This window comes from Lagopus leucura, unplaced genomic scaffold, assembly GCF_019238085.1.
Source record: "Lagopus leucura isolate 7727_CA_CO unplaced genomic scaffold, USGS_WTPT01 Super-Scaffold_100021, whole genome shotgun sequence".
Classification (NCBI taxonomy): domain Eukaryota; kingdom Metazoa; phylum Chordata; class Aves; order Galliformes; family Phasianidae; genus Lagopus; species Lagopus leucura.
Window position 1 is genome coordinate 5555033 of NW_024962274.1, and position 23743 is coordinate 5578775.

At 38.0% G+C, this 23743-nt stretch overlaps 1 protein-coding gene across 1 annotated transcript; it reads right to left on the reverse strand.

The window, feature by feature from the left end:
- Positions 1 to 1970: 1970 nt before the first annotated feature.
- GRK7 (G protein-coupled receptor kinase 7) lies at positions 1971 to 23651 on the reverse strand. The gene is made up of 5 exons (XM_042878571.1): positions 21957 to 23651; positions 20365 to 20913; positions 19187 to 19624; positions 6460 to 6731; positions 1971 to 2986 (listed from the first exon to the last, which is right to left on the reverse strand). The coding sequence occupies exons 2-5, from the start codon at positions 20878 to 20880 to the stop codon at positions 2644 to 2646; spliced, it is 1569 nt and encodes a 522-aa protein (XP_042734505.1). The 5' UTR covers positions 20881 to 20913; positions 21957 to 23651; the 3' UTR covers positions 1971 to 2643.
- Between the last annotated feature and the right edge of the window lie 92 nt (positions 23652 to 23743).

Below are 23743 nucleotides of genomic sequence, written 5' to 3' on the forward strand. Positions count from 1 at the left end.
ATACACCTTTCAGGATTGCTGCCTTTCCTTTGTTGAGGTGAAACAAGATGTTAAAAGTAACTGTGTTCCTGAAAGCATAACAAACAGTTTTACAGTAACAGGAAGAAGCAAAGAATCTTGCACTTTACAGAGTCCTTAAAAGAAGCTGAAATTAATTTTTTAAAAGATGCTCTGAAAACGCTAACAGAAATACATTTATAACATCTGTTCTGTTCTACCTCTTCACAGTGCAAATACAAATTGTCCATGTTCTGAAATAGAGAATTGTAGAAAATGAAAACCAATAATGTCAAACTAACTCATTTTCTTCTGGAATATAGTGCCAAATGGTGCATTATCAAACTACTAATGTGCTTCTTCCAATGATTCATGGAACACTTAACATTACAGCATCTCACTGGTAAAGATGTTGCTGGGATTTATTGACACTACAACTGTTCAAAAACTAAGTAACAAAATATTATGCACAGATGATATCCTGAATTCACAAACCTCAGTGTTGCAATATATTTTGAAAACCACAGACTTGCAACATTTGGTACCACAGAGGATTTACGACTAACATCACATTAAATTCTGATTCTGTCTATACATAACTTCTTTCCTTATGGGAACATCTGTATATTGAAGAAGTCATTTACGTGCTAGAAAAACTACAGCCAACTCAGAGCGCTGGTTTATGGCCTCAGAGAGGCTGTGAAGTGGCATCTGCACAGCTGTGAGACGTAAAGCAGTTCAGGACACAAGCTCGATGCTCTACGCCACTAGCACTATTAGGCCTCTCCTAGCTGTAACAACACCGCTGTTGCTGAAATCTAGACATAATCAAATTTTCTGCCCGAGTTTCTTAAATTAATAAATATTTTAGCCTAAGACCACCCTGACAGATCCACATGATCATCTTTCCTCTCAACCTCCCATGATTATGGCAATCTTCCAGGATCATCCTTCTCAATTAAAACCCCAAGTCAGAATTCAGCTTATTTCCTTTTACACCATTTTACAGAAAGTCTTCCTCCCAAAGGCAGACAATTACAGATTCACAACAATCTGTGAACAGAATTATCCACTGATGCTCTTTTTCACGGTTTTGGGGTTTTTTTTCCTCTTGAAAAAAATAAATATAAAACACTGGAAAAGCAAATTTAAAAGGAAAGAAAGGAACAATTCTTTTTCAGCTTAATCCTCTGCACAGAAAATGAAGAACAACACAAAGTATTTCCAACACATTATTTGCCTGTGACTAAAGCACTTAAAATATTTAATACTAAAGAATTTTTTTTTTTATTGCACCATTTGGAATGAGGTATTCAATTATTAATAATCAATGAAGCCATGTTTGCACAACAGATATAATTATAGAAGACAGCTTATCTACGGTTACTCCTCTTTCTGAATAGCACAGTGTCTATACAAAATAGATAGTTGAACCAAGGAGGACATTTGCTCTGTGAAAAATACAAAAAGTATTAGCAGCCTCTAGGACTCAGAGTAGTTTCTAATCCCACTTTAGTCAATGGAAACTATAGCAAGATAAAAGACAGTAAACGACATACATAATCAAATTCAGAAGTTAGAAAAACACGACCACCTATTATCTTCTTACCAGAGAATACAATAAGATGTGATTCACAAATAATAGACTTCAGCATTAGCAAGCATTCATTTAAATGCTTCCAATTAATTCTACGTAGATTGTAATAAAATTAATAATAAAAAGATGCCTCAAAATTTGCATAACAATCGATGAGCAGCTGAAGATGAAGATGTCAACTTGCATACATATATTGTATATTTGTCAGTGAATTAATGTTTGTATTATATGAAAATATATTTCTTGTAAAGAGCTGGCTACAAATTGCTTTGGTCTATTCATAGTTTAATTTATCAGCAAAATACAGAATTATTATCAGGAGATCTAATAAAAGGTTGAAACTGATTGTCAAAAAGAATGGATATTCACTTATAAATACATAATATGCCTAATAAACGTTTTATTCAATTAAACTGGGGCATGCTTCTCTTCACTCTGTTAAAATCAGCTTTGAAAAAATTTGATCCTGAAGGTCCCATTTTACAGCCACCTGTAAAGCCTTCTTTTACATTCAATGGCAATCAAACCAACCAAAAATCTAACAGAAATTAGGAAAACAAGACAGACTGGCTAACCAATAAGCATCCAAGTTTGACCTAGGCTTTGAGTCTGTTGTCTAATATTACCCAAATATTAAAAAGTATATCCTGAAAACTGTAGAACAAAGAGGAAACATTAATAGAAACGACAAGGAAATAGACAGAAAGTCAATAAATTATTGTATTCAAAATGGTAGAGTCAGTAACACTGCAAAGGAGATGCCTCTTCACTCTATGACTGCTTTTTGTATTTCAGAATTTCTATCATTCTAAGCTCCTTACAGAAATACAGTCCATCTTGATTAAGTCTCCAGTAAAACGAAAGTATTATCTCCCTTGCTAGGATAAAGGAAACTAATACGGTCAATACAGCTTGTGGTCTACACGGCCTGTCAATGCCATATTACACTGATTAGTTCTTCTTAAACAGATGCACTGAATTTCTGAAGCAGTGTCAGAATACGGAAAGTTCTGCAGTTGTTTCTAATCTTTTTGGTAACAATCTGATATTTACAACAACAAACAAACTCCTGACTTAGCTTCACCTCCATTTGCATATCCGCCAGAATCTACCCTGTTAGGATCGTTCAGTTCTTCAAACAGTCCAGTTTCAATGATTTCTTCCTGCCAGGGTATAGGGACAGCACCAGTCGCAAATTTTTTGAAGAACTTCTTGTCTTTGTCATCAAACTCAATTCCTCGTATTTCAGAGAAATCAGCAATGTCTGCAACATCTTTGGCATAGACAACTGATGGATCTGGCACAAATGGAGGGTCAATAAGGTTCGCCTCTAGCCTGTGGAAATTTATTGTTTTGAAGAAGCTATGTTTTCTTGGGTCATCATCTTCATTTCTGCAATAAAGCAAAAGATTATTAATTACTGCAGTATTTTGCTCTCCAGTAGATACAGTTGTCTTTGTGTTGTATACATGAGAGCATCTTAAATTAAGGATATATTAAATATATACAAAGCAATGCAATCATACACAGCTCAAGTATATTCAAACAGTGTTGCACTGAACAGCAACCAAACACATCCCGATCCCATTATTCATTTCTCTATCTCTCAAGGTAAATTAGTCTGGGCAAGATGCCACGCAAGAGCAGCAGCGCTGCTTCTGGCAGTACACTGAGATACCCACGTCCAAAGATACACTTTAACTGGAGCTGAAGAGTTTGCAAAAGGGGGATAGGAAGTATTGGATTGATTGGCCAACAACAAAAAGTCCAGTGGTTGGCTCAGGACATAAAAGGATAAGAACATCTAGTAAATTCCAGTCTGGTTTAATACATCTAGCGACTGACGGATGAAAAACAGTCTGAACAGGAAACTGACAAACGGCATTTGTTCTCTTAATTTAAAGCAACTAACTGCAAAGCCCAGTTAAGTAGCTTTAGCGAGTCAGTTAACGGAACTACTCTTATCGCTGAGCAAAGGGACTCACAAATTATGGCATCAGCAAGAGTATGCGCACCTCTGTCACAAACACAATTTTTTTGAAGTATCTTTAGAACCCAAGAATAAAATCAAGACACTGTAAATACATGTATTTAGGTACACTTTAAAAAGAGCAACTGCAGACCTCAGGTATGACTTTTGATGTGATAGAAACAGTGAATTCTTTCACTGTATCATGTTCTACAAGCCTGTCTATGAGTCTAAGAATAATCTGAGCCTCAAATGTATGGTCATTAAAGCATGATCAATGACCACAGCTTTAGATTTGCATCTTGCCCATAATGTAACTCTAGCACCAAGTCACACAAAGTTTGTATTTAGAATTACAGCTAAAAGAGGAGCAGGGTGGATTGCTTTACTTTTTTCATGCTTATGTTGTTGTTTTCTTGTAGGTTTTTTTGTGGCTTTTTGTTTTTGTTTTTTTAAAATTCATGGGTCTTAAAATGATAATCAAATGTAATAATCAAATGTATTTTTTCTTAATTTCAACAAACGATAGTTGCTATTGTTCCTTTTTGTCCTTCTCCATTTCCTTACAAAAATACTTAGCAAAAAACATTTAAGCCCTCATGCATTTCTAGAGAATGCTCTATGAACAAGTTGTAATGCAAATCTTAATCTTTTTATCACTGTAGATGTAAAGAACTGCCATGCACAAGTAGCAGACCTGCATGACCACAGAAAATCTTTAAGACCTTATAGGATGTTTACAGAACAGCTTCTCTGGCTTGCTACTACTGCCATTTTCTAATAAACCTCCCTGCCATGCTTCTGGCCTGCCCTGGTTGAAATAAGGCACAGATGAGATGAAACTGCCAGCTGCCCTTTTCAGCTCCCTTAGAAAACCATAATTCTGTGCTTCTGCTGCCTGGTTCCTCTGAGAAAGTCACCACCAGCCACTAAAAACTGTACTCCACCATGACCATAATGGTAAGATACAGCCTGAAGAACAGTAGATGCTGCCATCCTGGTACCCTAACCAATGAAATAATGACATTTTCAATCCAAACGAGCTATATGAAGATAATTATTAAAGTATAGATTAAGCCAATAGAGATAACGGCCTCTCCATATGCATAATCTTGCAAAATCAACTTCTAGTTTAACTAGCTAGTGATAATACCATGTACCTGTACAGCTCTCGAGCTTGATGTGATTTATTTACATTTGCTGTTAGCCTGTAGGGCATTAGAGCTGCTGCTCAGATTAATTAGTGCCCTGTGACACTAGAGAGCTAATAGTGCCGACAATCCTATTAGACAGAGGTACTCACAAAAATTTCACTTTATTTTGCTTCTCATTTCTGTAACATAAACCAAAAAGCATTAGATGTTGGGGAAGGCTCCAGCTGGATTGCTGTGGTGTTTTTCTTCCTGATGTATTTTCTGTCACCATTAGAAACATAAAAAGTTTAAAAACATGAAGCTACAGGAACGCCATCTACTGGAACCAACTGAGGCATCTTCCAACTAACTGCAGATGATTTTGAGCTCTTCCTCTGTGAACTGCATGTTTATATAACTTAGAGGAAAGAACAAATGAGCTCATCTAAACTCCGTCAGTTTTGTATTCCTCCACAAAAAAAGAAAATCACTGTACATACAGGAAGATGTGGGCTACAGAGATGTGAATCCCAAAAAGCTAGAGCACAGAAAAAGTGTTACTTAATGCCATTGGTTAACTGAGGAAATAAAGTCTTCAATTAAAAAGTGAGATATTTTAAAAGGTCAGGTGTACAAATTAAAGCTGTCCTTTAGCAGCTTTAACTTATGCAACAGGCACTTATGTAGATAACCCAAGGTCTTATTGTCCTTATTAGAATTACAGTGCTAATCTTTACATAAGGATGAGCTGTCCTGAATAGTATCTCCCTATTTAAAACGTACATAAAGGCTTTTATTCTGTCATGGCCAGACACAGGATACATCCAAACATTTTTACAACACATCTCGATAACAATATTTTAAAAGGCAGTACCTTAAAAACAACCCTTGCAATTATTTATCCTTGAACATTTCTGATACTGCTCAGAATTAATGCAACAGTAAACAGGCAGAATAACTGCAGTTTAGCTAAGGGAACGTGGTTACTTTAAGTGAATAATTTGTCACTGCTTTTGCTTCAGACTCGTTGAAATAACTTGACCAAATTGCTAAGTCAGGGACAAATCCATCAGTATTCATCAACTCAAAGCCATCACTGAAGTCCCAAAAACCACTCTTATTTGTGTCCAATATTCTTTTTCTCTCATTTGTTCCTGGAATGAGTCAGAAAAATCAGGAACCTCTACCAGATTTTTAAAAGCAATTGAGTAAAGAGAATGGTCTCTTCAGTAAGAAGCCAATGACGCAGCCTTGTAAGTTAGGCATCTGCAAGACAGAAAATCTGTACTGCAGATCTGGATTTCTGCCTACATCATTCCTGTAAGTGATATAGACAGAGACTCTGCATTTAGCCTACATTAGCATAGATTCAGGTATCTACGTAAATACCTTCTGCTTTAGGAAAGAAGATGCAAGAGAAATGGCCACTCCCAGCTCCCAGAACTGCAGAGTTTGACCCCTCAAAATAACAACAAAAGAACTCCTGTGGGTAGTCTGGGGTAGGGATGGACAATTACAGTATTGCAAGAACACTCTTTATTTCCACTTTATCTTCAAAAACTTCCACCTCTCTTCCTGGAAATGAAGGAGAAAATTCAGTACTCTGTAGAAAGGGTAGATCTAACCTAATTTTGTGTAAAAATTATTATTTGTTTAAATAAAATTTAATAAATTTAAAATTTATAATTTATTATTTATAATATTTGTTTATTATTTGTGGCATTCATGCAGCTTTTTTTCTGAATGTGAGAAATTAGGCATACCTGCTTCCTAAACGATTCTCTGGTTTCTTAGCCAAAAACAGTCGGCAAATATCTTTTGTTTCCTCTGTAAAGTTGGCATGTTCAAATTTCACCTCATCTTCCAGAGTTCTTCGTTTAACCTCATCCTTATCGACCTTTTCTTTGAAATTCTTGAATGGTGTTCGCCCAGCAATCATCTCATAAATACTACATCCCATAGCAAACCAGTCCACAGGATAGCTGTAACTTTCTTCCTTCAGGATTTCTGGAGCCATATAACCATTTGTCCCAGCCTACAGCAAACATACAGACAGATTTATTACACAATGTCAATAATGAAATACAAAGATTACAAAGATAAAATGCGAAGATTAAATAGCCTATAATTTAAAAAATATTAGTAATACAAATGATAGGTTGGCTTTGTATCTAGAAACTGAGCAGCAACTATGTTTTAGCACAAGGACTATTTCTGTCCTTAAACATCTTAGCCTATGGAAAAAACTTTTAAATGCATTCTTCAAAGGTGAAACGTCTATACAATTTCTGCATAAAGGGGTGTCTTTCAAAATTAATCTTTATGTGTCTTCTTTCATCTTAACATTTTTCCTGCTGAAGAACATCACTAGTTTTGTCTTGCAAATACAACACAACACAATACAATCATTTTAAAAAGACTGAAAAAGGATGAATATCAGGCTACTTTCTGCACTCTCCCTGTTCAGTGGTTGCAACTCTGCTCCAACAAGGGGATTCTTGCCAGTGAGAACATTTTGGAGCTGGCAGCCAAGCTGTGGTGGGAAGTTATCAGTCACATTCCCTACTGTCTTCTGCAAGGAACTATGACCATCAAGGGCCAAGAAAAACTCTTAAAACCATTGTATGAAAGTAAACCAAAGACAATTGTAATTAGTAATTACTTCTATTTAGGTGAAAAAACTAGTTCTTATTGCTTGACTGGAAAAAGCTCTGAATAAAGGAAAGGACTAATCAAGCCTCCAAAAGAAGAGCTGACCACTCTTGGAGAGGGGAATTTGTCTGCCTTCCCCCAGGCACAGGCCTGGCACATTCCCAGCTGGGGGACAGACTCCACAGTATTCACAACAGCTCTTGCTGCCTCTTCAGTAAGCTGATCTACCAGGGATGGAAGGGAAGGTGAGCCACTCTATACAGTTCCTGATGCACTGTTACATCACTCAGTATATGAAATTTCAGTCAAAGCATTCTCTCAACTGACTCTACCACATCTAATTCTAGACCTTATTTCATGTATTTGCCAGATTCAGCTAATGCTGATAACTATGTCAGAAGTTATTTGAGCTTTAGTAGTATTACCATTTGAAATGAAAACAAAATGCTTGTACAAAATCCTCCCAGACGTACTCAAGATGGTCATCATTACTACCACCAGAACTCGGTTACGTGACAGAGATTCACTCTGAAGCAAAAGAGAGTGAGAAAGGTGTGACTAAAACTAGAGCTCATCTGGGAAAACTATGTTTGTGAAAAGAATAAAAGCCCTACAGGTGAATTTTAGTTCACAAGTCATGTTTCACTATGAACTTCAGCTCTTACCAGCTCATATGATGGCATATATGCTACAGTTAATAATGAAGTTACATTTTTCAGAGATACAAAGCAAAGTCCTTAATTTGATTGATGTATAGAAGTGAAATGAGGAAAAAAAAAAAAAATGTATCAGCCAGGTTGAAAGCAAAAGAAAGGGTTAAAAGTGAACTGGTACCTCCCCCACTAAAACCACAGAAGTTCAATGGGAGCCATGACAGCAGCACAAATCATTCCTCACATAATTTATACTGTTTGCATTGGATCCATCTAAGTTAATATTGAGAGAAATCCTGACAGCATTCAATTTTTGTGTGTGATTACTTTGCCACACAGAAAGGAGAAGTGCTCCAATATGACCTGCAGAACCCCAGCCCACCTGGCTGAAGATCAAGAAACTTGGAAGGAAGCGGAGGGGCTGAGAACAGTTGAGAAATGTTGGTACAAAAGGATGGAGACAGCTCATTGTGCATTAGAGAGCACAGACACTGATTATGCTTCTGGAATATTTTTGCTGCTTCTTCTGGGAAGCAATAAACGTTCTTAGTTTTACTGAGATGGAGCTGGTTTTAGGGTACTAATGCCTTGAACAACTGACGGATCACAGCATCATTACAAGGTGCCCTGACAGCACTTTCTGACAAGACACTGCTTTGCTGCCAGTTAGCATCATCATACAGGAACTGGATAAATTTGTCATTTAAAAGTCAGCATGTCACCCTGCGGCCAACAAGGTGCCTCAAGAGAGCTCCCTCCCAGACTGCCTCTCCTTTCTTTCCCACTTGGCTTTTCAGAAGAAACAGGTGCCAAGTAAGATCGATCTCTTCCATATGTGTCTTCCACACAGAGCCTTCAGTAAGTCACACTATAGAGAACACTGCAATATGACATAATCCTTAGAAAAACAGGAAGCAAGGGCATATAGGCTAAAACACCGGATGAGAACAATTTGATTGAAAACAGGGATGGATCAACAAAAGCTTTCCTTGGGAATGGTGGACCTGGTTAGAGTGTGAATGAAAGTTAATCTTCAACACTCTATTTGGTATCCTGAAATCTTCTGAGCTATTATTGTTCTGTGCTGACCCAACTCAAAAGAAACCTTGAAATAAATGTTGTTGCTCTATGTCAAAGTATTCCAGGTGAGCCGTTTTTCTCACGAACACTCATAAAAACTTGAACCTAAATTTAAAATAAATCTTTCTCCATCCTGAAGATTATTGCTAATTCTAGGATTAATAGCAAAGGAACAGGCTGAGAAAAAGCAATCTAGTATAATCTCATGACCCCTAAAATGAAAATAAAACAAAGAAAATCCAAAGAAAACCCACTAGAAACAGAGACATTTCCAAAGTATTGATCAGTGATCTTTAAGTGGCCAGACACACATATATCAACTTCTTTTTTTTTTCTTTTTTTTAAAGTAATATGAAAAAAAAAAAGGAAGAAAAGAGCTTAAATTTTAGTCCTTTGCCAGCAGCTCAAAATGCAGAGCTTTGGCAAAATATTTCATTTAGGAAGAAAGTTGATAAAACCCTAAGTATTTAAATGCAGAACAGGAAACAGAAATTATTTAACCCGTGGAACTGAAAGAAAATAAACCTTTTAAATGAAGACCCACTTGTATTTTTGAGGAGTAGATGGCATTGGTAGGAAGCTACAGCCTCACATCTGTGCAGTAATCATTACTAGAACAAGATGTCAAAACTCTTACAATCTTACAAGGAAAAGAGATTCTGCGGCAGCACGAAGGACAGCCTCAACGACTCAGGAAAGGTTTATTTAGGCAGGTATGAGAGAAACACATTCTCAGCCTAGCGAATGGAGCTGTCAAACTGCACAACTCTCACTAGGAGACAAAGCAGTTTATAATATCCCACAGAAAGCAGAATCATATGCCACCGCACATGGCTTTTCCAAGTTCAGTCAGTGCAATGCTGGCCATTTTTTTTGCTTCCTCTCCATCTAGCACAACCTTTCGTTATGGTGAGCAGAATGCTTCATTTGCATTCACTGTCTGAAATGCAAAAATATTTTTCTGTTAAAAAATTTTTAATATACTTGTTTTTTGACAAGGATTAAATGATCTACTTCCCTCAATTTCCCCAGCTTGGAAACAGCCCAAAGAGCAGGATTTCAATAATCATCTAAAATGCAATGACCAAGTGATGTTCTTAGATACATTAGCAAAGAAATTTTGTTAGGTGTAATTGTTGCTTTTACTGTGGTTTGACAGGACACAGTAGAATTGAGTCATCTGAAAGATACCTTGTTTCTTTTGTGAAATGTGATTCTGTATAAATTTTTAAAAGGCCACATAATTATAGTCTTTGAACAACACAAGATGTGACCCTGAGAAGCACTAAGTGCACTGGGTTCCCAGTACAGCTGAGGGTACTTGGACTGCCAGCAGAACGTGGTGCATAGCGCAGCTCCTGCCCCTACATCCTATTCAGCTTACTGTCCCAAGAAGGGAAAGTATTTTGAACAACATCACTATCCCAGCTTCTTAAAAATACAGGAAGAAAGAAACAGAGCTGTCCAGAGTTTTCATTATCACAGAAACAGGCAAATGGGGAGAAACGGGATTTAGAACCCTCTAGCTTTTCCCACAGATCTCTGCAAAACAAATTCAATTGATATCTCAAAGCAAACAGTATAGCAAATCAGAACGTCTGTCCTTTGTTTGCCATGGCACAAGAACTGTTGAACAGAGGAAAAAAAACAAGCTGAGTTTAGCTCTATCAGCTGTTTCCTGGGGCTTAGTCCATCCTTCCTCCAAGGGGTGCCACTGACGGCTTTGTTCTCTCCTCCAGCTGTTCCTCCGCTCCTTCAGCGCTGCCTGAACACACCCTGCAGGAATGAAGTGACCGACCACAGAAAACAGAAAACTCTTCTCTGCACATAACTTAATGGGCCTGAGGTGCACAGAACAACTGATGCTCTTCTGCCATTCCCTTCACAATCTTCGTTTTCCCCCCAGAGTTCACTGTGAGGAGAATGAGGAACAAAGAGTTCCTCCGCACTTCCTTACTACATGTTGATGCAGTAACGAGCCAGCTGACCAAATGACTAGGCAGCTACCTTTTAACAGAACATAAAATTTAATCTGATTAGCACAAACTGCACCTCTGAAAAGTCTCACTGAGCAAAGACTTCAGCATATTGTTAATGCTTAGCAAAAGGAAAGACTCCATTAACTTTCAGACAAATTGATGGGCTGCTGGCTCAGAAGAACACAAAGAAGTCTGTTCAGAGTACCAGGAAAAAATAATGATTGAAACTTCATGGGAACTTAGAAGTCTGTGAATCCCATAGGTTCACCTGAAATTCAACACTGACGTTTCTTCCATCACTTTCACAGAGGGACAGAATTTTAGCTGGGGAAGTTTGTCTGTCTTAACAAAATCCAGTTAAAACCAAAATGGGAGAAAACCTAATTTCTGCAATATAATAGGAAAAAAGGAAACAAAATTTATCTCCGGAATCAAAGTCACTAACTGAAGTAGTAAAAGAAGTCCATGACCATTTTTCACTAATTTAAGCTTGAATGACAGTGATCATTGACCTCATCACCATAAGTTGTTCAAGTGAAAGAGAAAGCCTTGTAACAGGCTTTTCTGTGCTCAAACACAGCAGGAGAAAGTAGACACAATTACAGCATGTTCTTCAGTTCAGCTTCATGCTGTATGAAAACGAAAGGAATAACGGCTTGAGGAAGGACAGCTGCTCACTGGACACCAGCTGTATCTCTAGACTCAAGAGCTTCTCCCCTTGGGCTCCCTGTGTGAACACACGTACATCACGATCTGTGCCTCAGATCCCCAGCGTCAAACCCACCAATGTACCTATCTGGTGAAGTGCCTTTACAGACAGTGAAGCAGTCAGACATTGTAAGGATTGAGCATATGGGACAGGCAAAACATTTGGTACTGTCCCCCTAACTACACAAATAGTATACAACCATTACTGAGGTTCTTTATTATTCCTGTGACACAATTTTCCTTCTAATTTTGTGCACTGCTGCTTCTCTTTCAATTTCTGGTAATCACTTTCCATTTATAAAGTGCAAATAATACTGCATTTCAGAGATGGGTATGCTCTTATTTTTTAATGAGTGCTGATTATATAAACAATATTAAAAACGAGAACCATTCCATCCACTTGGCTCCATATATATTCTATGAAGCTCTTTCTAATTAATGCTCATGCAGCATGAGGTATAGGTGGCTTTCTCAGAGGAGGACATCACAAATGCTATGTTCAGTGTCTGCACAATGTAAGAGCAGGCCTGCAAGGCACAGGTAGCAGCCTCCCACTGCTGGCACAGCCTCTGGGTTAAGCAACAAATGACAGCAACTCCAAATGGCTGCTGTCACTGAAACCACAGGACTTCAACCATCTCTACAGATGAGTCCAGGAAGACTTGGCCCACATAGCCAAGTCAGTGCAAGAATACAGAATAATGTTTGTTACCTGGAACACTCCTCATAGTACATGGAATTGCACACATGGCCCCATATGAACAGAAGCACTAAACCTCCCCAACCTACGGCTTACAGTTCCTGCTTCTGGTCAGAGCTGTCAAATGAACAACTTAAAAGATAAACCTCATCAGCCAAATGTTGCATTTCTTAACCAACAAAATGCACATCACTGACTAAAATAAATCCCATTAGATGATTTAATCAAAGAGATCATTCTGGAAAGAACTGGCTAAAATTAAACTAGTTTTAGCACTTACACAGCATTCTCACCTTCAGAGAGTTTAATTAAGCTTTCTACCAGCTTTAGAAACTTCACAAGGAATCTCGTCTCGTTTTTTCATGGAACATACTGCAGTATTTGTTAACCATCAGATGAAACTGATGGAAGAAAGAGGTTCAAAGTCATGCTGTGTCTCAAAAAGACCCCAATAGCTTTTCCCAGGAAGGAAAGCTATGCTTGGCGGGTAGCACGCCTTGTGCAGGAAAATTATCTGTATGGGACACCCCACATTCTTCTCATTTTAGATGACTACAACATCCTTTCTGCCACTTTCAAAAAGTGCAGGATGCAGAAAGTTCTCACAAAAATCATTTTTGTTCCCTTCATTCTCAAGTGACAACAGCAGCCACAGTGGTAAGATCCCATTCTGTAAAGTGCACGTTTCAGAGGAAAAAAAAGGAAAGCATCTATCATTGTAATGCCCTTCATAGCAACTGTGAGTACAGACATTTTTAAGAAGAAAATCCCTCCAGATAAATATAACCAGCCATATTGGTGATACTTCAAATTACATCAGCTGTATGGTGGTTCTGAAAGTGTAAGATCACAGCCACAGTTGTTAATTCTGAACAAATGAAGAGCTGCCATTTTTTTTAAACTTGAAGAAAGACATTTTTATGGAATAAAATATTTATCTAATAAGAACGTAATGTGACAACGACCACAGGGCAGCTGCAGAAACGCTTCGTTATTTTTCATTTTGCAGCTCTGAACCCTCCTCTCCATTTCTCATCTGTCCTGAAATTAAGCTGCAAGTTTCAGGAACATCTAAATAGAATTCCTTTTGTTTTCCTAAGAAACAGAATCTTATAATAAACAAACATACAGGAGGGCAAAAGGACATTTTGAGTAAGATTTTAACCAAAACATGTTTTTACTATAAAAATATTATCATGTCCTTCAAATATATAAAACATAGCACAGGAAGACCATGAAGAAGCCTGAAACCTCCGAAGATATGAATGCATTTTTATTAATATTATAAAAATATTTCTATCTTGTTTTATTTTATGCTGGTTTTTTTTTTCCTGTATTCAGCCTTCCTGGCTCATACACACCTTCACCAAAGGACTTCATAACTTATATGCAACAGTTGCTTTGTGCACAACCCACACCCAGTACAGGCAGAAAGTCTGTTCCAAAATGAATAGCAAATATGCACTGACTTCTGAAAAAAAAATGGAACGGAGCCCTCCACAACTGGATATACGGAATATATAAGTGTGTTATAGAGAAGAAAAATGCTTGCTCCTTTAATTTCTCTCAGGAAATTAAATACTGTTAATCCTTTGGGTAAGGGCAGAAGCATTTGACTCTGACACGCAAATTTCAAGACGTATAATGAGAAAAAGTTGTACAGACCTCCAGAAAAAGCATGCTCAATCACACTGTTCAAACAGAAAAAAATGGTGTAAGAGATGGAGACTCCTCATTGTCATCTTATGCAAAAAGAACTAGTTCCAAATCAGTCATAAGCATTTAGCAAGCTCTTGAAGAAATTATCTTGCTCATAATGGGAAAAAAACCAACACCTTAATATCCACCCTCTCAACATCACAGTTCCTCAGACAAGACTCAAGACAACCTCAAGTAATTGTATTTGCACTGATGACCTGCATATGGTAGTCAAATGAGTACACAGCTAGGCAAAAATATTTTGCTTGTGTAAAAGCAACTTCAAAGGCTCTCCATTTCTCTTAGTAGCCCATTTCAACTTAAGAAAAAGAATGTCAACATATAAAAAGGGAGTAATTTTATCACACAATCCAGCTTTATACATTATATGATCAACACGTCAGAACAGATGTTGCAGGCACACTTGCATGAAAAGCCATGATGATATTTCTTAATGTCCTGAATAATTTTATTAACTCTGACAAAGAGTTTGTTTTCAGAGCTGTAACAACTCTGCCTGACTAAGTGAGCATATATACATTTCTAGGTAGACAGCAAAGGTTCATGCACGTACCTGAGAGGGGAAAAACTAAGGCTGGGTATCCAATAAACTCCTGCTTCTGAAAGTAGGGTAATTTTATGCATTATAGTTACAGACAGTTTGTATAGGTGTTTCCCAAATGGAGTTCGTTCTGTGACAATACTTAAAGGATACCAGAGCTCCTTTTTCAATTATGTTAAGCTTTAAAAAGTCATATACAGAATAGTTTTTCTGTAGCACAATTAAACATTAAACTATAAGAAGACTTGACCTAAAACTCATGGAACATTTCCACGCACAGAGAATACAATATTTGGCTGGTAAACAATGCAGAAACACTGCATTTCAGTTTCACTGAAATTTTCACTGAGAACTTGAAAATGTCTAAAACAGGAACTCATTAATAAGCCTATCACTGGTGCCCCATGACAATCTAATCACCTAACAAGATTTACAAAGGAGACTTATGGATCCTCCAGCCCATACATGATGGTAGGTATTTGTACATGAGACAGTAGGAATTTTTTTTATGATTTGAAGGTGAAGCAAATTTATCTTTTAATGGTTTCTACACTAATGAGAAGTATACCAAATTCTCAGAATGCATGGAAATATTGTATTTTTTTAAATCTTGAACTGACTACAGAAAATGCTCAAATAAATTCATGTGTTATATACTACTCAACCCTGCATAAGGAGCAATGAAATTATTCACATCTTTCTACTTCATAACGTATAGCAATGAAAAAAAGGCAGAGAGCAGAAAACTGCTACTTTGTTTCACTACTTCTGAGGTGTTAGGAGGTATTTTCACAACAGCCAAGTTACAGTTAAACACACAGAGAGGAACGTTTACCAAGCAGGTGTCTTAGATCAACGTCCACTTTGAATGCACACAGCTGAAGCGATCAGATTTAAAACCAGACAATCAGTGCATTTCAGGGTGCTCTGCAATGCTGCCTTGAACATCTAGTCAACTGTAAGTAAGTACACCTGAGTCAACAGGGGAGCGGTGCTCAAATCTTCTTAAAATCCCAGCTGACTTCAGGCACACAAAAACGCATGGACAAGATCTTCCCTTTTTATTGATTTGATCTAGAAAAGTATTACAATGATCTGACTTTCATTTTTTCCAAACTCAATTTTGTAGAAGAGCAGACTATTCCAGGAAGGAAGATAATAGGCAAATGTAGTTACTGAAAACTTCGTTTTCTCATTTATATCTTCAAACAAATTATAAAAAAATGCACACAAGGCTTTACTCAAGTAAATGCACCTGGTTAATGTATAATTTAAAGAATTTTATTAGAAATATTACAGGCAGTATAGAAAGAATATAGGTCACTAGCCCATTTTTAGAGTAATCAAGAAGAAAACTAAATCAAGAGAGCAGTTAGTTAGCTCCTGATGATATGCAGAAGGCATGGAAGTCTTCCATTTTACTTTTCTTATTTACAAGGTAGAGTCACTGAACAACTGAAGAACTGGAAATGTTAGGAAAAGATCAGCACCTTGGAAGAAAACCCTGAGGCACTGGGGAGAAAAGTTTTTTGGCTGCTGAAAAAAACCATGAGTTCCTTCAATGTAAGTATGTTTTTAGCTCCTGTCTACAGAAACCAAACTGGAGGAAAGTACTCTTAAAAGTCACCATTCTGCCTCTTCTAAGGGTAAGGGACTAAAGCAGGATCCGTACCCTAAATGAATACAGTCTCATTATAAAAGCAGCTTCACTGAATAATGGGATATCGCGTTGTGGAAAACAGTTCTGTGGGAGTGAACTATTAAAATACAAACCAGAAAGAACATTGTATTTCTTCCCCTGAAACAACACTTCAGCAAAACGTGCTGATGCTACTGAAATTTCTGTGATGAAAAAAATGAAGTTTGCAAAATTTCATTAGACAGAAGACAACTCCAACTTGTTTTTGAATGCATCATCTTACAGGAAGACCACAACAGACACTCTCTGAAGAAATAAAAAAATCTCCCTTCTTTACAACAAATAATCACAAATCTTCATTAAGATGTGCAAGGCTGGCTAAGTAAAATTCTTCCAAACAGATGAAAATCCAAGACCACCAGCTGCACTGCAGTGCTAACCCACAGTTTTGTACTGTACTGGTGCCACTTGCTGACTACTCTGAGGCAGTAGAAAGATTTATGAATATGGGTAAAGCAGAGTTAGATTTTATTCTCATCGTGCAATAGAGCAGTACTTCTACTATACTGAAGAACCACCTCATAAAAGATGGTTACAAGGCATTAACGTCAGAAATGCTTTTAAATGCCAGAGGTATGAATGAAGTCCAGGCTATTACAGCATCCCGTCAAAACAGAAGGATTCCTTTCAAATGAATAAACTGAAATTTTAAAAAGTTATTGATCAGTAGAGTTTTCCTTATGATGAGTGACTGAAAGTTATTTGCCCCATCAGGTCAAACTGTCACCCAGAATATGGAATCTGCCTTCTGATGTCTGGCACTTCAGTCGATACCTGGGGCACAACACAGAATTGCCTGGGAGGAACAGGCAGAAATTCTGCCTTAGCTTATCTGACCTTATAAAACTGTCTACAAAATGGTGCAACTGATCATATTCAAAAATCTGCCTTGGAACCAAAGGCGTCTATAACAATATATTCTCTCTTAAGGCTTTTAAAGAACTGATGATTTGGGAGTCATGCTCAAAAAGCTTGCTAGGAGATACGAACTCCCTCCATGTTAGGCCAGAATGTAATGCAAATTAATTTAACAGCACCATTTTTATTTTGATACATGCACTAAATTTTGTAAAGCTGTATTCAGAATTTCCTGTGTTCAACATTGCTATAAACATTAGTAATTACCAGTTCATATTTTGCAGCAGTAACTTCAATTTTCTCCTAATTACAACACAAAATGAAGAAAAAAAATTATCATGATCTCTTTCATATTTCATGTTCCCAACAAAAAGAAAACAAAGCTGCCTTTAGCAGAAATTCCTTTTAACATGCTGCAATTGCAGAGTATATCCACTGCAGCTCATACTCTAATTTAGCGTCCATATAATGGTGAATGCTGCTACTAAAACCAGCGACCAGCAACAGAACAACCTGATGACTTTGTCATGGAAAGCACAGAGGAACAACTATCTTGCCCACCACTGCTTCTGAGATTGTATTGTAATAAATACAAGAGGTTACACATTTCTAAATATGTTTTTTTCTCCTTTTACCAAAGCCCACACATTTGCAAGCAGTAAACACTGCCCTGAACAAAAATATACTTTGACCATAATAAAAGTATGCAACTGTAATTCGCAAAGGCTCACAGAGCAAGTATACTTTGTGCTCTCCGATCAAAATGCCATCTTCATAAACAAAACATTACCACCACACATAATTTCTACTTGAAAATCTGTCCTAGCTGCCACTGAAACTGCATTCTCATATCTAAAACTGTGCAGCCTCATTTTAAAATCTCCTATTTAAAACATCAGTTTCTCTATTATCTTTGACTGAGAACTAAAAACAATAACATTATTTTAATTGTCAAAAGAAAATCTATCCTTCCAAGTACAAATTATTGCATGAAGTGACAACACAAAAAGATGTGTGTACCTCAAACATGATGGAAAATTTTACTAGCAGGTCCTCTCCATCTACTGAACTTTTACAGTGCCTTAAAGATGCGGGGAGTATAATTATTGCAGTTCATAGTGTTGCTTCAATTTCTTCACATTCTTAGTGTACTTTAGACACAGTCACTCATAATATACATCTTTAAGGTCAATATACTTCAGGATAAAAACAATTTTTTAATTTCAGGAGTACATCTTCCTCAGGTAAACCTTGTGATACTGTTATAAATAGGGACTGGGGTGACCACAGGCACAGCTGAGGTGCTGCACAGAAATTCACACAGTAAAAACCAGTTGGTTATCTTTCTCTGTCTTCCTACACATACACACAGGCATGCACATTTTCAAACTCCCATTGAGTCTGCTGATTTTTTCAGGAATGAATCTGTAGGGGGAGGATTCAATTGTTTATTGTGCAGCACCACGAACACCCACAGTACAATCAGTACCACCACTCAGGAGAAATCTGAGATCTCAGAATCTTTTAGGAACAAAAATTGAGAACGGGACTCATCTCTTTAACTGATTTTCACTATGCAAACAAGTCATCAGTTAAATCCCAGACTACACACTATTAGGCTGTGTTAGCATCTCTAATATGAGTGGTTCAAGTGTTTATCTTAAGAGAAACAACAGATGAACTTGATTCTTCTGTTTTTGTGTAAGAGAAGTTGCTTTACTACATATAGCGTCCAGAGACATAATTAACCAAATCTTCTTACCGCCTGTCTCTTAGAATGAAATGACCACGTAAGGTCTTTAGCAAGCAACAAATCCTGGGGAATTAAGTCTTGGACTCAACGCATTAGAAATAGAACAGCTTGCTTTCCCTCTGCCCGTGTTCAATGAATTTCTACTCACCCTCTGAGTGATGGATTTTCCCTCTTTGACTTGCACTGCCAATCCAAGATCAGACAGTCTGCAGTTTCCGTTATCATCCAGGAGGACATTTTCCGGTTTCATGTCCCGGTAAATGATCTTGATGGAATGAAGATGCAGAATCCCACAGGTGATCTGAGCTGAGTAATAAATGACCCTGTTCAATTCTAAACCCCTTTGTCCTACATTGTAGATGTGATATTTCAGATCACCTCCATTCATGAGGCTCATGACAAGACACAGATGAGTTTTGCTCTCATAGGCATAAGCTAATGTGACTATGAAAGGGCTGTTGACTTTCTCCAGGATTTCTTTCTCCAGTAGCGCCATCTTCTCTCCACTTTTCTTTTTCAGTCTTTTCTTATCTAGTTTTTTGCAGGCATACATCTTGCCAGTATTTTTCACCTGAATGGCACAAACCTGGAAACAAGATGCACATGGAAAAGTAAAGAAGCAATGCTACAAGTACAGATCAGAATATCAAGACCAGTAATAGGCAGGAACTGAGGAATCACTGATGCCTATTAGTAGGTACTGGTGGTAACATGCATGGATGGGTATATTAGTAGAGGAAGTAAGGAAAAAGCAAGCATACAATCTGTTCTATTCAGAACTAGTATACAACTGTGGAAAGATCTGAGGACTCCAACAACAGAACTGTATGATTCATTAAAACAAAGAAGAATTCATTCTCTGACCATCATAATAAGCAGTAAGTACAGTTTGCATCTCTTTTCCCTCTCAGAAAAGTTAATCTTATTCAGAATTTTTTGGAAACGGAACTTGACCTGTGATATTCTTTAAATTGTACCTAAGAATTATCTGCAAGTATACAAATTAGCGCAGGCCAAAACAGTGCCAAGAAAAAGACTAATGATTAACTGTATAGACAGTCACGTCAGCTTTTGTATAGAAGCCTGCATCTTGAGTAATACAGATGCAGAATACAAAATTTTTAGGGCAGCTCTCCAATAACAGGCTTCTGGAGTCAATATGAGAGCACGGATAAAGTGAATTTCTGAGAAATGGACAACCTGGAGGCTGAAGTTCTGCAAAACTTCAGAATGTGTTTAAAATCATTACCAAGTTCATCTTTCAAACCCACTTGCTGATCTCAGAAGGGGAGAGATGACCCACTTTTGTAAGGATACAGCTCTTACCTCTCCGAAGCCTCCTTTGCCCAGCACTCGGAACTCATAGAAGTATTTCTCAGTTACTGGCTGCTTTTCAAAAACTTTCCATTGGAGGAATTTGTCATAGAAGGGGCTAGTCTGGAAGTCCTGGAAGGGCTTGCCTTGAAGGAAGAGTTTGGTTTCATCTCTAGCCAGCTGTATAACATTCTCATAGTCCTTCTCAGTGGCTGCCTGGCATTTGCTGACCAAGTCAGAGCTCATGAAAGACAAATAATTTTTGGAGCCTGTCTTAAGAAAGTTGGTGATAATATTCTCCATGGTACTGCTCTTGATGTTGTCCTCTGCCAACTCCCAGTTTGACACCTCATCCAAGAAATCCCTAGCTACCAAATTTTCTGGAACTGTCTCTAAGAAGTCTCTGAAGAATCTCTTGCCAATGGGCTGCTGTTCACAGATGCTCTCGTAGTCAGCAGCAATGGACTGCCTAACCTCTCCACACTGATCAATCCTGGGCAGTGAGAGGCTCTTACGTCTCTTCTGCATCTCCTTGGTGTCTCCTTCTCCACTCTTCCTGGCCTGCAGATAGGCTGTGTTGGCAATCAGGTTGTCGAGCCCCCCCCATGTCACACATCTTGGCAAGCTCTTGGGGTGGCAGAGCCTGGCTAGACAAAATCAGTAACTGGCCCAAGAGCTGAGCTGCGACTGCCCTGCACTCCTTCCTGCTAGTGGCGCGTGCACGTTTCTCAAATGCACCAGAGAGACTAACTGCTTTTGCATTAAATACCTCTCAAGGATTTTCACTAAGTACCTTTGGGTACATGCACCATTTGTGGAAAGTGACTGGTAAGAGGTTTCTCTGTAAGGAGCTTGAGTTTGCTATCTATAGCTAAAGGATGACACCCTACACAGACCTGACTGGCAGCACCAAACAGACTCAGTTCAGCTGCTGTTTCTCAGAATGGACCCTGATAACTTCAGATGTTAGGCCACAGTCCCCTCTGTAGGCAGATGCTGGCTGCTGAGAACATGCAATGATTCCCATCTGTAACATAAACAGCACAGTCCAAACCCAGCAGCACACCAGCCACAGTTAAGAGAAGCCTCTTGCCACCCTTGCTCTTGACATACTGAATGCTATCAGTCCCTGAGCTTCTCATTTTCATACCACTCAGAGCTCTGAGCTGCCTCACTTCCAAATTCAAGTTACTCATCAGCAACAACTCTGAGCTCCGTAGATATTCCTGCAGACCTTGATGCCTCATGCCACTCCATCTGAAGGAACAGAAAGCGGATTACACGCAGAGGCTCAGATCTGCTGCTGCTCTAAAAATAATGATCCCTACATATGAAGCAGCATGGAGTTGTGAGCTCATTTCCTACCCACAAAAAAAGGAAAAACACACTTCAAATGACTGGCCAAATGTTGCCAAGACATTCCATATGATACTGTGGCCTCTCTTTACTTTCCTGCTGAGCTTGTCTTATGATGACAAGTGGCAGGATGACAAGGAGACAAGATGGCAGTAGTGCATGGCTGAGGCAGCATCAACAAAAGCACAAAGCTGATTATAACCAAGTGAAGCCAAAATCCACTGGACTACACTCACTGGGCTACCCACCAGGAAGTCTGCGCCCCATCTTTATCTGAAAGAAAAAGTTCCTGTATGGCATCTGTTAGGCCCTCTTCTGCTGTGGAGTCTTGTGATTCGGCCTCTGAAAACAGTTTTTAGACATAAGTATTACAGGTGAAGTAGTTCCGTGATTTTTCCAGTAAAACTGGGGAGAAACTACTCAGAGTTTCCTCTTCTTCTTTTTTTTTTTCACTTTTGTAATTGGAGAAAGTTGAAGGGTTGAATCCCAGATGCTTAACATCAAGTAACAACAAGCACTTCTCAAAATCCTTACAAAAACTGGTAAGCCCTTCTTGGCTGCTTTCAGTCACTCTACTATCACAAGTATAAATTTGCTTTTATCTACTTAATCCTGTCTGCGTTGAATCCATCTGACATGTAACTCACGCTTATTCTCTACAAAATGACATTACAGAAGTGAGTGCTTTTCTATTTGTGATTGAAAGAATCATCCATTGCAAACTGCACGTGTGAGAAAGCTGTGTACTCCACAGCAGAGTGTTCGACACCCTTGCCTGCTTTGCATGTCTAATTCTGCCAGCTGTATGCGTGCATGGGGCAGGAGCAGGTTACATAAAGGGCTGAATGATGCAACTAACAGAGTAAGGAAGACTAAAAAAATTAGAGGAAATAATCAATAATCAAATTCAGTGAGTGATTGTTCTGAAATAGGTGTCCCCAGCAACACGTTTGTAATGGCCTCAGAACCAAAAAGAAAGGAGGTTAAAAAAAAAACAACAACCTGTAATTTCAGGTCCTAAACTTCAGCAGAGTTTTTAGCAAAATGCCCAAACTCAGATAAGTTGTATGACTGGCTGGTAACAGCCTACACCACCATGTGATTGATCACATCAAAGCAAACAAGAAAACACACAATGTTTATGCTATCTGCACAAGAAAGGCACATTTACAGCTTCAAAAAGAATTCTGCTCTATTAATTAGAATCTTTCCTGATTTCTATAGAACGTATGCTGCAACAACATACAATGCTCCTGTAAACAAGGTCACTTAAAAAAAAAATCTAAGTGAAACAATATCATCTTCACACATATTTGTTATTCCAGTCACTTCTGAGAAGACTCCTGCTAGATTTGTTGAAATTGTCCAAATCTACCCAGCATTTATTAAACAGAGGAGAACAGCATTAAGGAGATTCTTCTGCAGTTATGATTCTCAGCTCTTAGTGACCCGTATGTGACATGAGAACAGAAAGCAGGGTGAAAATTACTCTGCTGTTGTCCATACGGACCCATAAACCCAAGTAAAATGAAGGAAAAACTTCTCTGGTGGGATTAGAAAAAAAAAGTGAAGACATTTTAGTGGATGGAACCTGTGACCAAATTCTGGCAGAGAAGAATAAGTAGTAAATGATTTCCATATGTAAGAAGGTATTATCTTAGGAAGAATGTCTTCAGAGAAATAGAAAAGATGAAGCCCAAACACTCCACAACAACCCTACTGTTACTTAAATGTTAAGAAAGACATCTCCTGAGATGGTAACCATGAGTGTGATACACTGACAGTAACACAAAAGCCGTATTTAAAACATAAAAAACATTTTAAAAACAAGATTACAACCATTAAACAAAACCCCAATAAACTCTGCATGGAAGCGTGATGACAAAAATCAAAGACTGCCATTGGAAGTACTTTATGCAATGGAGATCATTCTCTTTAAATATACTTAAACAGAACTAAACAGAAACACATCCACTGAGAAATGAATTAATCTTAAATATTATTAATCAATCTCAATTTAAGTAAAAAAGAACAT

Bases quoted from the DNA above. Each gene is read 5' to 3' on its own strand.
- GRK7 (XM_042878571.1), bottom strand. From the start codon at position 20,880: ATGCAGAAGAGACGTAAGAGCCTCTCACTGCCCAGGATTGATCAGTGT. The intron at 19,625-20,364 runs GTAAGAGCTGTA...TCTTGTTTCCAG, and splicing joins GCAAAGGAGGCTTCGGAGAG to GTTTGTGCCATTCAGGTGAA. The intron at 2,987-6,459 runs GTATGCCTAATT...GCTTTATTGCAG, and splicing joins GAGAATCGTTTAGGAAGCAG to AAATGAAGATGATGACCCAA.